The 16178-nt window shown below is 36.1% G+C and overlaps 1 protein-coding gene and 1 long non-coding RNA gene across 2 annotated transcripts; both read left to right on the top strand.

The window, feature by feature from the left end:
- The first annotated feature begins 4566 nt into the window (after positions 1-4566).
- LOC148693606 (uncharacterized) lies at positions 4567-6860 on the top strand. Its single transcript, XR_015952769.1, has 2 exons — positions 4567-5974; positions 6439-6860. It is a non-coding gene; the product is annotated as an uncharacterized LOC148693606 (long non-coding RNA).
- An 8451-nt stretch (positions 6861-15311) lies between these two features.
- On the top strand, positions 15312-16178 carry LOC137728230 (uncharacterized). The gene has a single exon (XM_068467077.2). It carries the CDS (start codon positions 15312-15314, stop codon positions 16176-16178), a length of 867 nt encoding a protein of 288 aa, XP_068323178.2.

The raw sequence follows: 16178 nt of genomic DNA, 5'->3' as shown, positions 1-16178 counted from the left end.
AACTCTCCAAAGAGAGTCTAGAGAGAGGTTGAATAAGAAATTAAAATATTGTTGAATTAATAAAGGGGAAGGGACTTAAGAGTGTTCTAGGGACCTGAATTGTCTGCCCTCCCATATCCATCCCCTTCCATCCCCTCCTATTTGAACGGTCACGGTTAAGCCACGTTAATATTTTATATTCCCATTGCTTTTTGTCTTATCATTTCTATATAAAAAAATTAATATAAAATGTTGACGTGGCTTAACCATGACCGTTTAAATAGGAGGGGATAGGAAGGGCATGGGATGGGGGAGGGCAAACAATCCAGGTCCAGTTCCTTTTCCCTTTCTTTTATTTTTTCTAAATTTTTTTTCTCTTTCTCTCTTTCAACTCACTTTCCCTTTCCTCTCTTCTTCTCTCTCTTTCTATCTCAGCTCTTTCCCTCAACTCTCTGTGCTCTCTCCTCCCCGATGATCAACGCCCACAAACACACATACACACTACTGTTGAACCACCACCATCCTTTGTTTCCCTTCCTGCATCCTTAAAACTCGACGAAGACGCAAGAATCATCGAGCATTAGTATAGAGGAAGGATTTCGGTAAGGTTTCTCATCCCTCCGATTTGGGTAAGCCTCGGGACACTTGAACTCTTCTCATTTTCATCCTTGTGGCCTAAATCTAACTTAAAATATGCTTTTGGATCGAGGATATAGCACAGAACAACTTGGGGACGTGTGTTCCCAGTTTTACCGGCTAGTCTGAAGGTTTTCGAGCCAATTTCCGGCCAAACAATGGTGAGTTGGCCAGTCTACAAGGTATAAATCTCTTTGTCTCACTGAGTACTACAACTTTCCTTTCTGTTTCATCCAATTTCGTTGAGTATTGAAGATGTTATACTCATTTGAATTTCACCCAGTTTTCGGCAACCTCTGCGTCTTTTGAGGTGTTTTTCGACCAAACCACAGTGAGTTAGACGTTGTGCAAGATACCATTCTCTTCGTCTCTTCGAGAAATATGATTTTTTTTTTCAAATCACTTGATTTCGTTGATTATTGACAAAGTTATGAACATTTAAAGTTTGTCTAATTTCGGTCCGAATTTTGGCCTTCTTCTTCTCGAGGTTGACGACCCACAAACCCAGGCCCTTCAGGTCGTGACCAACATTGGGCTTTGGCTCGTTAAAACCTAAAGCCCAAACCCTTTAGCCCAGAAACCAAAAGAACTCAGGCCTTTCAGGCCACTTCAAAGACCATCAGATCTTAGGCTCGTTTCAGACCTAAGCCCAAGCCCTTTTTTATTATTTATTTTGTTTTAATTTATTTGTTAAAGGCCTTTGGGCCTTGAGCTATTGGGGGCCCCGAGCCCAAGCCCTAAACCCAATTTCCCTCAGCCCTTTTCTTTTAAAACCTAAGGCCTCAGCCTTTGGGCCTCCCACCTAGGCCTGAGTAACCCAAAACCTAATCCTAAACCCACTAAATCCCAGTCCACCTAAATAGCTAAACTCATTTAACCCTAACCGACCCAACCCATTTCCCTAAACCAAGACCCTAGACCCGGTTGACCCGACCTGTTGACTTTGACCCACGACCCAGTCAACGTTGACTTTTTGGGTTTTCGTTCGAGACCCTTCTAGGCTAAATTCGACGTCCTAAATCCATTTTTGATGTCCATTTTTCCAAATTCAATCGTTTGAGCAGAGTTTGACTAAATGTACCCTTTATGTGCATAGGTGCAATTAATAGCAATGATTCCGTTGTTCCTTTTTGGTACATATTTGCACCAACGGTGTACGGTGAGTGGACCCCTTCTAAAAATACATGTTTTAATAGTAGAAATGCATACGTGAAAAACATGATTTAATGATTACATTTTATGAGATAACATGCTTACCGAGGCTATTTTGAATTATTGCTATTTTTCCTATAATCTCTGAAATTTTTTTTTTTTTTCAATTTTTGGTGTATGCGAACTCGAAACATATGCAAACAAGCTTTTACGGTTGGATTGTTGAAACTAGTTTCGTACAATGCGTATCCCATCAAAACAATAGATTCACTAATACTTTGAGTTTATTTATAGCTTCATTAAGTATAACCTAAGATTTTGTGATATCCACTAGTGTAAATATTTTAAATTGACAATCGAATTAGTTTATTGTATTCATATATGATCAAGATTATTATTTAGTTGTCACATGTGAAGAACCCTGAATATCACAATCATTTTTAAAATAACTAGTCAAGAATTCTCTATTTTGTTGAGTGGGGGAAGATAATTAGCCCACATCGCACGCTTTTGAAGCATTGGAAGATTATTTTGAAGAAGTAAATAATTGGGTTTAAAAAACAGACATAAACAAAAAAAGGAGTGGAAAAGAAAATACAGAGTGCAAATATCACTACCCATAACAAACTTGTGATACAAAACTAGAATAGGGTTTGGATTAATTTCTTACTAGCATTTGCCTACACACTTTGTGTGTATGAACACATTTTTTTAGAAAATGAGAGGGAGAGAGGAAGAGAGGGAGAAAGGGAAAGAAGGAGAGAGGGGGAGAGAGAGAGAGAACGTGGGGGAGTGGGAGGTTTTTGTTTTTGGTTTTTTTAATTTTTTTTTTATTTTTAATTTTTAATTATAAATATTAGAGATATTTTAACATCACCTGTAGATGAGGCTTTAATAAAAAACAGTAAAATTTGAACTTGTCAAATTACATTATTGCCCATCAATTTTTTTTTTTTGTTTGTGTGATAGAAGACTAAGTTATATTTTCACCTTTTTTTGGTTGACAAATAGAGTTTCATTAATTAATAATGATAATAGAGATTATCAAAATGTAATGAGGACATTTACAAGTGATTTAGTCAACTCTTCACCTCACAAAATTGAAGAGTTTGATTCAATTGGTTGTTACTATTACAAAGAATGAAAACAAGAACCGAGACCAATGAAGGCCTCTTCAGTGCATGGAATAGTGATGCCACCCATCGGATGAGTGAATCCGAACTTCTCTTCACTACAAATTAGCAAGTCTTGGAACCATTGGTGGTTCAAGTATGATATAGGAACTACAAATCTCTTCTTCTGTTCCTTTCCTACATAAACAGCAAAGTGGCCTTTTGGGACATTTGTTGTGGCCATATTTGATTGCTTAGAAATCAAGAGAGATCGCCGGATGATTGATAGCAAGCTCATACCCGCGATTTCTGTCGAATATTGTTATGCTTAAGACTTGAGAAGATTATTGGGTGAGAAAAAACTTTGACAACAGAGGATATGAGGACTTGGGGTTAAAGATTTGTAATGCTATGTTGCTCGATATATAGGGATGGAATTATATAGATGAATAGTTAAGAGGGCACATGCTTCTGTTCTCTACTGAAAAGAAAAAAAGAAAAACCATGTTTTTGGCCCGAGATTATATCACCATGTTTTAGTCACATGGGGTGATAACCTTGTTCCTTGTTAGATTGACAAATTCGAAAAACCGGGTCTTAAAGGAGATTTTCTACTTGCTGGAAAATACCAACGGTTTGATTCGCCCTATTAGAGCTAGTACCTGTGTCGTCTAGGTTATCAGTTGTATTCAGCAATTGGTACATAGGAAAATGATTAAATTCTACAACCATAATTTGTCATTATTGGTAGGCCATGCTATAGTTGTGAAGCAGTATGAAATATGTGTCAAGTCTTATATCATTCGCTGGGAGACAAAAGCATGTGATTTCTCATGAAATATGTCCTAAAACAATTTCAGGTTATATATGTGGGGATTCATACTGGTACCCTAATGTTTAGTTTGTTTTTCTTGGGATTTGATGTGTTAATTACACTCAGGGGTAGAACTTATCCTTTCAAAACCAACTTAAGAAATGGGTTCCTGTATGCTCAAGGTACCGAGGAAGTACTTTAGATATCTATGGTGAACTAGAGCCGGTCCTAAGATTTTAGAGGCCTTGTGAAGTCGTTCACCTCTTCCCTCTCAAGGTCGATCATGTATTGAAACTTCAACACAAAAACAATACTACTATTTAGCCTGGTTTGTCTGTTCAGGTTAGCGGGTGCAGTGATAGGATGAGACATCAAAGTAGCAAGGAATGTTGAATTTAGAAGTAAAGACAATTTTCTATGTTTTTATTGGCAATGCCATGAATTTAAACTTATGCCGCCACCTCTAACAATTAGCAATTCTTAATATTTTTTGCTACTCCATATTAGACTGTAGGCACTTCACAAATAAGCTCTTCAAATATTTCCTTTTGTAGTAGAAAAATGCTCAAGTACTATTTTAAAGAGAAAAAAAAAATTACATCTGAACTAAAATATTGTACATTTAAGAGGCGTAGCTCTATATTCTTTATAAGATCGTTTTATTTATCATTGAATCTGTATCTTTCATAGGCAACTTTGGTTTTATCAAACTGATATGGGGCAAAGATGTTTCTATGCAAGGTTACAATTTGGCTAATATCAGATGAAGTCCTTATCAAAATAGTTAGCAGACCAATACATTGATAAGTATAACTGTAATGAGTCAATGGTTCTATAAATATGCCATGTGGCGTAAGATTAGTTAGACAATTATGTTAAGGTTGTTAGCTTAGTTGTTAAGCAATTGTAAGAGAGAGATATATATATATATCTCATGTAATAACATTCTCTTTGTAAGTTTACAATACAAGAAATATACAGATTCTCTTTTCTTCCTTTACAAGCTTTCTCTCTCTCACTAAATCTTCTTTCTCTACTCTCTGTAAATCTCTGCAACAATCTCTATTGCTTTACATGGTATCAATCACCGCATAAGCCACGTAGCTTGCAATTCTTCGATCTTGGATTTCTTATGCTTCCGCTTAATTCAGTAAGTTCCATTGAACTTACTTTCTTGTTTTTCTTGGATCTTTGCGATTCTAGGGTTTATGTTCTTTCCCAATTTTGCGATGGTTATTTTGTATTAGCGTCACACCAAGTGTTTGTTGATATTCCTCACTGAATCTACATCAAAATTTCTTCTATAACTACAACAATGGTGACTGCAGCTCAATTGTAGATTGTGCAATCTCTGATAACTTCTCTGATTTCTACGGTTTCTTCATCTGTCACAATTAAGCTCGATGATTCCAATTATCTTACATGAAATTTTCAAATGGAGTTACGACTCAAAGGTCATGCCATCTTAGGGTTGATGGCTCACATCCATGACCAGCTCGTTTTACAACGTTAAATTCAAGTGATTCTGAGGTTAATTATGGTAATTCTTCCTCCATGACTGAGATTGATGAATATAAGATTTGGAAACTCCATGACAGGGTCTTGATGCAACTAATTACTGCTACTTTGTCTCCCTATACGGTGTCATGTGCAATTAGGAGTACAAGTACTCGTGATCTGTGGATATGAATGAATGAGCAATTCTCCATTATTACTTAGACCACTATTTTCTAGATGAAGACAGAATTGCAAAATATTAAGAAAGGTACTGACTCTATCTCTCATTATCTTTAAAGAATCAAAGAAGCTCGAGATTACCTTTCTGCTATTGGAGTATAATTTGAGGATGATAATATTGTTATCCTCATTTTGAATGGTTTCTCTACGGAGTACAATACAATTCGATCGATTATCCGAGGAAGGGAAAATGTTATTTTCATGAAAGGCTTAAGGTCTCAATTACTTGCTGAGGAAGCCATGGTTGATAATGCTCATGCTACTCCATTTTTTGTCTGCAATGGCTGCTAAGAACAGTGGATCTGGTTCAAAAGAGTCTAACTTGGTGTCATCTAATTCTGGTTAGCATTATTCTTCTAGAAATTCTTCTAAGGGAATGTCATATGGGAATCAAGGAACTAACTTCAAGAACAAGGGCAATGGCAAATACAATTACAACTCTAATTTCCTGTTTGGGAATTCAAGGCATTCCTTCAACAATTCTTCTCTGGAATTCTTGGCACTTCTCCACTAAAGTCTTCTGCATAACCATGTCAAATTTATGGTAAATATGGTCGTTATGCTAATACCTACAGATATAGAAACATTGATTCATCTCCAGTTTAAGGTTGTCAAATCTGTGGCAAAAAGAATCATGTTGTTCAATTTTGTCATTTTCGAAATGCCAACATTAACTCAGCATCTTCATCCATGTATGTTATTCATGTTGCTCCTTCTACACCACCTCATCAAATGTGGCTCATTGACTCAAGAGCTATAAATCATGACTGCTAATTTGCATAACCTATCTTTGGTAACACCTTTCCCCTTTACTGAAACCATTTAGATAACTAATGGTGTAGGTTTACCAATATCTCATATTGGTTCTATGGTTCTATTCTCCAAACTCCTATGAAACATTCAAAATTTTATGTGCTTAAAATTACACAGAATTTGCTTTCTATACATAGGATCTGTTTGGACAACAATTGTTGGCTAATATTTGATGCATTTTGTTTCTGGATACAGGGCAAGGCTACAGGGAGAATTTTGTTCAAGGGAATGTGCATTAATGGATTGCATCTCATTCCATTGTCAGCTTTGTCAGTGATTCAACCATAAGTATTTAAGGCTGCTTTTCTTGGACAGCAAGTTACTTCCAGTTTATGGCATAATAGGTTAGGACACCTTTCTAATCCCATTGTTTCTACAATGTTGAAAATGTCTAATGTGTCTTGTATACCAAATTCATCCCCTTTTACCATGTCATGCTTGTTTAAAGGGCAAGTTTAGCAAATTACCCTTCCCTACATCAATCTCTAAGTCTATTCATCCTTTTACAGTAGTACATCGTGATGTGTAGGCCCAGCTCCTTGTAATTTTGTAGATGGTTACAAATACTATGTGATATTCATTGATGAATGAACATGATATTGTTGGATTTTCCCCTACTTAATAGAAGTAAAGTTTGTTATGTTTTCATTGGTTTCTATAAGTTTGCATTCAATCATTTTGCAATTTCTTTTAAAACTTTGCAAAGTGATAGAAGGGGGAATATATTAGTAATTTAGTTCAAACTTTTCTTCTTGATAAGGGGATTAGCCACCAGATTTTCTTGTTCTCATACTCTTAGAGAAAAATGGCCTAGTTGAAAGGAAACAGGGGCACATTATAGAGACTTCTATCACTCTTTTGCAAACTACTTTATTACCTTGTAGTTTTTGGTCATTTGCATGCCAAATGCAATTTACCTAATTAACAGAATGCTCTCATCTGTGTTAAATAACCAATCTCCTTTCGAAGCAGTGTATAAACATGTCCCTAATATACAACATCTCAAATCTTTGGTTGTTCTTACTTTCCATTATTGAAGCCTTATAATAGTACTAAGCTATAACCAAAGACTACATAGTGTCTCTTTTTAGGATATGACTAGGTATAAAAGGTTTACCAAAAAAAAAAAAAAATCTACATCTCTAGACTTGTTATTTTTTATGAGAACACCTTCCCATATCCTTTGTTAGTTGCTCAAATTAAACCTACAAGTCAATCAAAACCAACAACAGTGTCTACTCTAGCGGTACCATCTCCCTTAGTCACTACTACTCATACCAATACTGTTGTTCCACATTCTGGGATCATCTCTGGTGCAATTAATTTGGATACTAGAAAGGCATCTCCAAGTACAGAAAACACATCTGCTAGCTCATCTCAGTCAATTATTACACCATCACAACATTTATAAAGTATATCAACCAAATCCTCCTCATCACCAATCCATGTGGCCTCTTCCAATTCTTCAAAAAGTTTATCTCCACCTTGTTCTTCACAATCTTCTGAGAGTATATCTGCATCCTTTGAGTTTTAACCTCAACAATTACAGGTTGTACTTCATATTCCTTGTTTGAATCTCCATCCAATGCAAACAAGGTCCAAGAGTCAAATTTCAAAGAAAAATGCTTTCTTTACTACTATTGCTGCTAGTGTTGAAGATGATTTGTCTCAAAAAGGACCAATTTCTTATAAATCTGCACTCAAGTCATTTGTGTGGTGTGATGCAAAGGAAGAAGAACTAGTTCTTTTACACTCTCAACAAAAAAATTAGTGGTACTTGGACTTTGGTTCCTCTTCCTTCCAACAAAAAATTAGTGGGATGTAAGTGGGTTTACAAGATAAAAAAAAAAAAAAAAAAAAAAAAAATTGCAGATGGTACAATTTCTAGGTATAAGACTAGATTGGTTGCAAAAGGATTTAATCAAGGGGCAAGAATATTGGTTGCAAAAAGGATTTAATCAAGAGGCAGGGATTGATTTTGGGGAGACCTTTAGTCCTATAGTTAAACCAACTATTGTTAGACTAGTTCTTGCTTTGGCTGCTAACTTTGGATGGTCTCTAAGGCAACTTGATGTCAAGAATGCCTTCCTTCATGGCATCTTGCAAGAAGAAGTCTACATGGCTCAACCACCAGGTTTTATTGATCTTATACATTCTTCCTTTGTTTGCAAATTGCATAAATCATTATATGGTCTTAAATAGGCTCCTAGAGCTTGGAATGAAGATTTACAACATTTTTGCCTACTCTAGGGTTTTAATCTACCTATGCAGACTCATTTTATTTGTGAAGTGTGTTGGTCCACATATTGTCATTCTCCTACTTTATGTCGATGACATTATAATCATAGGCAGTTCCAATAATGCAATCACTAAAGTTATAGATGTTTTGTCTCAAGAACTTGATCTCAAAGATTTGGGGGCTTTACATTATTTTCTTGGCATTCAAATCATACAAAATGCATTAGGTCTGTTCTTGTCTTAGGCAAAATATGTGTATGATTTACTTATAAAAACAGAAATGGTTGATTCTAAACCATGTGCAACACCTTGTTTGCCTTATAATCATTGTTAAAGGATAATGGCACTCCTTTCAACAATCCAGAAATGTATAGAAGTGTTAATGTGGCTCTCCAATACCTCACTTTCACAAGACCCGACATTGCATTCTCAATTCATCAAGTATGTCAGTTTATGAAAAATCCAATGCAGTCCCATGTCTTAGCTGTTAAATGTATTCTGCGATACTTAAAGGGAACAAAATCTTATGGTATTCAGTTTGGCAAAGGGGATTCAGACTTGCATGCATATAGTGATGATGATTAGGCAGGGGATCCCAGGGACAGAAGATTAATAACTGTTTAGTGTTCTTGGGCTCAAATCCTATGTATTGGTCCTCTAAGAAACAAAATACTGCTTCTTGATCTTCTACTGAAGTTGCATATAGGGCAATTGCTTCCACAACAGCTGAAATTGATTGGATTAGGCAATTACTTACCTTTTTGCATATTATAGTCCCTACTCCAACAACTATGTTTTGTGATAATTTGTCCACGATTGATCTTACTTGCAATCCTGTCATGCATCAGAGGACAAAACACATAGAAATTGATGTTCATTTCGTCCGAGAGAGAGTTGCCAAGCAACTTATACAAATGCAATTTGTGTCCTCTAATGAGCAGTTTGCAGATATCTTGACCAATGGACTGTCATCACCCTTGTTTCGTACCCATTGCTGCAATCTCAGGCTTGGACTTTCTCTCCTGAGCTTGAGGGGGGATGATAACAGTATAACTGTGATGAATCAATGGTTCTATAATATGCCATGTGGCACAAGATTAGTTAGGCAATTATGTTAAGGTTGTTAGCTTAGTTGTTAAACAATTGTAAGATATTTATATATCTCATGTAATAACATTCTCTTTGCAAGTTTACAATACAAGAAATATACAGATTCTCTTTTCTTCCTTTACAAGTTTTCTCTCTCTCACTAAATCTTCTTTCTCTGCTCTCTGTAAATCTCTGCAACAATCTCTATTGCTTTACATACATATGTGGGAAGGTTACAATTTGGCTAATTTCCAGTGCTATCTGTGCAATTGTTTTATTGATGGATTGTGGGGTTTAGATTACTGGGAAGGAGAAGATAATTTAACGTCTAAACAAAATTAAATCAATGAATTTAACATCTAGACAATGTTAAATCTAGATAATAGAGGATGTGAAAACTTGCGGGTGGTAAATTTGTAAAGGCTTGTTTTATTAACACCTCACATATTGTTAAATACAATCTACATATTTAATACATCTCACTTTTTTTTTTTTCAATTAAATTTGTGTGAATACACTTCACAAACTTTTCCATAATACCTTCACACTCCACACTTTCAACATACACCCCACAAAGTATCTAATAATTTTTTTTTATTGTTCTCTAATTTTTTTTTCTACGTCGTTCGTCCATCTACTAAAATCATATCATTCACACCTCTTGATTGGCGTGAGCGTTGGGCTTATGCGCTAGGTTGTAGAAACCATGCAAGCTGCTCGAGAGTTGAGCTTTCTCCCCAACATTTATGATCTATCACTAGATTTTGGGTTGCCGTATGAGTATCATCAGGGAATTCAATATGGAGGAGATGTGATATATATAACTTCATAAAGCATTATCCTTCATTGAACATAAGGGCATTATGCTAGACAAAGACTATTCTTGCACCGTTAAACAAATATTCGAAAATGAAGTGAGAGGAAAGAACAACAAAGCGAAGAGACGTATTTTTATTGATTGATACAGGACTGCAAACAATGAAGAAAGGCTTCTATTTGCCTTATGTGCTCAACCGATTCTGGTTACTGTTCATGTGGATTATGAGTTCATCAGTTGCAAGAAAGGATTTACACATCAAAAGTGATTTTGTGTGTTTTTTTATTTTTTTTTACAAACTATGAGGTTGAAATTGTCACTGCATATTAAGGTATATAAATAGTAGCTAGGTCACGTGCTTCTATCCTCTCACTAATTTTTTAAAGGTGACTGGTCAATTAATGTTGTATAAAGGTTGCAAGTTGCAAAATCATGCCCTACTCAACCCCTCACATTTCTATGTCACACCCTAATTCAAATGTCTTATAGATTAATTTTCCTGCTCTTCATGGATAAGCCTGATCCCGTGTTTGTCTAAGTCCAATCAATTATAATACAGAGAAGTACAGGAGAAAATGGAAGTGTGACAATCGTTTCTTTGGAATATCAAACTAGATAAATGGAGAGGAGAAAAAAAAATAGAAAAGAAAGAAGAAACCAGTATCTTTCAATGGATTATATACAGCAGAAAGATACCATGTCACTGCTTCCCAACAACCTTACCATCCACTTCAGTTTTGGCCCAAGTTTAGTCATCATGTTTTTTGACAAAATGCACCGTCACATGGGGCGATAACCTAGCTTGTTCCTTGTCCGGTCGACAAAAGCCCGGGGCTGAAAAGGGAACTTCTGTTAGCTGGAAGAATACCCACAGTTTTTATGTGTCTTATAATTCTTATTAGAGTCCCTAGTTCCTGTGTTCTTTCGGTTATATGTTGTATTCATAAGGTCGAATGTAAGTAATGGATTAAATTCTGCAACCATAATGTGTTCATTGATGATATAATTGTGAAGCAGTATGAAATCCGTATGTAATGTCTAATATCACTAGTTGGGAAACAAAACCATGTGAGTTCTCATGAAATATGTTCAGAAACGTATCCGAATAATATATGGGGATCATTCAGGTACCCTAAAGAAAGGTTTCCGTATGGATTCCCTGTGTATTTTTGTGCCTATATGCAAGGATGGAGCCAAAAAAAATTTTGTGGGTGGGCTAGCTAAAACAATTACCCCAAAATCAAATGATATATTTTTTTTTTTTGCTACATACATATTGTATGCAAAAATGTAAGTTTAACTTCTATATTTGCATACTTAAAATTTGCTTGGTATGAACTCAATTAAGCTTTGCATATGCATACCGCAAAAATTACAATGAATCATCAAATTTACATATATTTAGATGCAAACACAAGAAGAAGATAAAAAACTTAAATCTCAATTACTGGTGAAAGATCTCTAACACAAAAGCATTACTAGTATTTAGCCTGTTTTTGTTGTACAATTTGGTCTCTGCAACGATGGGATGAGACTGTTGAGTAGTAGTGTACGATTTGTTGTAACACAAGCAAGATGACTAAACCAAAACAATCTCAAAGATATGAACAACGGAAACTCACTTTATTAATCAATAAAGGATTACAAAAGAACTCACATTAAACTTCACAATAGTTCTCTTGCCTCTCAAGTCTCTCTCTCTTAATCACACACCCTAACGTTAAGGTTTACTCATATTTATACTAGACAACCTAGCCACAAACCTAATTCAAAACTAAGTTAGAATCCAAACACCACCTGGAAACTTGCGTCCAAGTTTCCTATACTCATTACAACTAGGATTCCTACTTTAGTTAGGAATACAATTCTAATTTCATACCAAATCCAACAATCTCCACCTTGGTAAGAAATTCCATCAGAGATTTCATCTGCTTCCGTTGCTCCACCATTGTCAAGTTTCAAACTTGTCTAACATGCACCAAATCCAAGCAATGCTTGAACTTTAATCACCAACTACCTTTGTTAACATATCAGCAGGATTATCAGTCGTAGCAATCTTCTTAACAAGAATCTCACCTTCAGCTATAATCTCTCGAACAAAATGATATCGCACATCTATATGCTTGGTCCTCGCATGATGTACTTGATACTTTGCCAAGTAAATGGCACTTTGACTATCACAATACACATCCAACTTGTGTTGATTTACACCCAAATCTTCTATCAAACCAAGTGTCCAAATGGCCTCCTTAATAGCCTCAACCATCGCCATATATTCAGCTTCTGTGGTTGATAAAGCAACGGTTGGTTGTAGTATTTATCTCCAACATATAAGACTTTTCGCCATAGTGAATACATACCCCATGTTAGACCTTCTTTTGTCTAAATCACTAGCAAAATCAGAGTCCACATAACTAATGGAGAATTTATCAATTTCTCCGTCATTCTGTTCAAAACAAATTCCTGTATTCCTTGTTCCATGAAGATAACTCAGTATCCATTTAGCAGCATCCCAATGCATTTTTCCAGGATTATGCATAAACCTACTTACAATTCCTACTGCATAAGCAATATCGGGCTGAGTACATACTATAGCATACATCAACCCTCCAACCAAACTGGAATAAGGAACATCTTTCATCCTAGCTTTTTCTTCATCACGCTTAGGGCATAGTTGAGTGCTCAACTTAAAATGAGGAGCAAGAGGTGTACTCACAGATTTGGTTTCCTCACTAATGCCAAACTTGTGTAGCAGTTTTTCCAAGTACTGTTTCTGCGATAAATACACCAGTCCCTCCTTCCTGTTTTGAGTAATCTCCATCCCCAAAATCTTCCTTGCTTCACGAAGATCTTTCATCTCAAACTCTTTCTGCATCTGAGCTTTGAGGTTTGTAATGTCAGTTATATCACTAAAGGCAATAAGCATATCATCCACATAAATAAATAAGTAGACATATGTACCTCCACTTAATTTCTTGTGATACACGCAATGGTCGTAATGACTTCTAGTGTACTCCTGGTCCTTCATAAACTTATCAAACCTCAAATACCATTGCCTCGGTGATTGCTTTAAACCATATAGTGACTTGTTGAGCTTGCAGACTAGAACCTATTTTCCTTGTTCTTCATAACCTTTAGGTTGCCTTATGTAAATCTCTTCAGAAAAATTTCCATGTAAAAAAACAATTTTTACATCTAACTGGACTAACTCGAGATCAAATTGTGCCACTAATGCAAGTAGAATTCAGATGGATGAGTGTTTCACTACAGGAGAAAAGATTTCGTTATAATCTACTCCTTCCTTCTGCGCATAACCTTTAGCCACTAGTCTAGCTTTGAACCTTACTGGACTTCCATGATTTATTCCATCCTTCTTTGCATATACACACTTGCACCCAATGGCCTTCTTTCCTTGAGGCAACTCCACCAATTCCTAGGTTTTATTCTTCTTGAGTGACAACATCTCGTCATCCATAGCTTCATGTCAATGCTTTGCTTCTCCACTACTCGGTGCTTCAGTAAAACTTGTAAGGATATCAACTTCGATTACTGGTAACGCGTATGCCATACATACAACACAATCTTTGAATCTGGCAGGAAGCACAACATCTCTTTTTCCTCTCCTCTTGGCAATGCACTCTTCTTGAATATCATCAACCACAGCTTCTTCGTCTTGTCTTTCTTCTTGGTCGACACAATTTTGTTCATCATTCTCGATGCTAGATTTTTTAGAATTATCTATTGATAGCTCCACCTCATGGACAACATTCCTGTCCTCTTTAGGTTTCATATGGGATTCATTAAACATCACATCTCTACTCACTACTACCTTCTTGGGTTCTGTGCTCCATAACCTGAATCCCTTGACACCACTATGGAACCCTAAAAAGATAGCTTTCCTTGCTCTCAGATCCAGTTTGTTTTCTTTCACATGGTAGTAAGCATCACACCCAAAAACCCTTAGTCTTTCATAGTCTTGAGCTATTTTTCCTGACCATAATTCCATTGGAGTCTTACCATTTAAAGCTGCAGAAGGTAGACGATTCAAAATATGGCATGCATAATTTAATGCTTCTGCCCAAAATCTTTATTGCAATTTTGCTTGTGAAAGCATACATCTCACCTTTTCCAGTAATGTTCGATTCAACCTCTCTGCAACACCATTTTGTTGGGGAGTTTCTCTAACACTAAAGTGACGAGTAATACATTCCTTTTTGCATATCTTGAAGAAGGGATTAGAAGTATATTCCCCGCCATTATCATTTCTTAAGACTTTCAACTTCTTTCCAGTCTTCTTTTCAACCGTGTTTTTCCATTCCAAAAAATTATTCAACACCTCATTATTGGTGTATAAATGTATTTGCTATATTTGTTTTATTATATGCAAGTTGTAAGATGTAATGTGAGCCTTTGGATCATATTCCATATGGCATCTAGATTAAATTGTAACGAGTCATAGCTCATGACATGTGTAAGCATCTTATATGATGACTTAAGAATGGATGGTTGTGATTGAGTTGTAATGATGTGAGAGAGTGAGTGTGTTACTCACTCCTCTAACGGTAATATATGGTCTCCGAGTTCCTTGCTTGGAGAAAATGGAATCCAATGAACCTTGAAGCTTTCATGGTTTTCTAATCCTTTTGTCTGTACGTTTCTGCATTCATTATTCTATTGAAGAAACTCAATCCAGAAATCAAACACTAATATGGCCTCAGAGCCAGGTTGGATCTTGATCTAGGCGTGAAATTGTGACGTGGTTGATAGCGACGGAACTCGGAGGAGAATTGGGTGTTGCTACGACCGAAGAAAACTTTGAAAATTTCTGGGTTACTCGATAACAAGTCTAATATGGCTGGATCGAGTGGTGCTGATCTTCGGGCATCGGTTTTCAATAGAGAAAACTTTGATTTGGCAAATAAAGATGAAGACCATATTCAGATCTCACGATTTGTGGGATATGGTTGAGAAGGGGTACAGTTCTTTGGCGAAGAAAGAGGAAGAGATCACTGCAACTGAGCTTAAGCTCCTGAAGGAGACCATAGTTAAAGATGTTAAGGCTCTCAGCATCATTCAAGGAGCTGTGTCAGATGAAATTTTCCCTAGGATCGCCATACTAGAGACGGCAAAGGAGGCTTGGGATGTACTGAAGCAAGAGTTCATTGGAGACAAACAAGTGAGATTTGTGAAACTTCAAAGTTTAAGGCCTAATTTTGAATATACTCGGATGAGTAAGCATAAAACACTCTCTGTGTATCTTGTGCGATTATTTGATCTTATTACACAAATGAAAAGTTATGATGAAGATCTTGGAAATCAAAGAATTATGCAGAAGTTATTAATTAGCCTCCCTAAATCTTATGATAGTATTGTAGCTGTGATTGAAAATACTAGGGATTTGGAGATAGTTGATGTGCAAGATATAGTTGTGACTTTAAAAGGGTATGAACAGAAAATTAAGAGGCATTCTGAAAATAGTACTAAGAAAGCTTTTGCTAGTTTAAGTATAGCCCACAAGAAGAATAATTACAATGTTAATCAAAACTTCAAACCCACAAAGAATTGGAAGACAAAGGGTAAGAAGTGGGATAACAGACCTGTGCACCAACAAGGGAAAATTGTTGGATCTTCTGATGGAGCCAAGAACCCTTGCAAACACTGTGACAAATTACATTTTGTAGAGTGTTGGTTCAAGGGGAAACCAAGATGTCATAAATGTGATAAGCCAAGGCATTTTGCCAAGGATTGTAGGTCCAAGAAAGATACTCAACAGGCAAACTATGTCGGTTAA

This window comes from Pyrus communis, chromosome 10, assembly GCF_041283825.1.
Source record: "Pyrus communis isolate YQ-2024b chromosome 10, ASM4128382v1, whole genome shotgun sequence".
Classification (NCBI taxonomy): domain Eukaryota; kingdom Viridiplantae; phylum Streptophyta; class Magnoliopsida; order Rosales; family Rosaceae; genus Pyrus; species Pyrus communis.
This window is presented reverse-complemented; position numbering and strand designations above follow the sequence as displayed.

Excerpts from the sequence above, each read along its gene's own strand:
- LOC137728230 (XM_068467077.2), top strand. The coding sequence starts at position 15,312 with ATGAAGACCATATTCAGATCTCACGATTTGTGGGATATGGTTGAGAAG.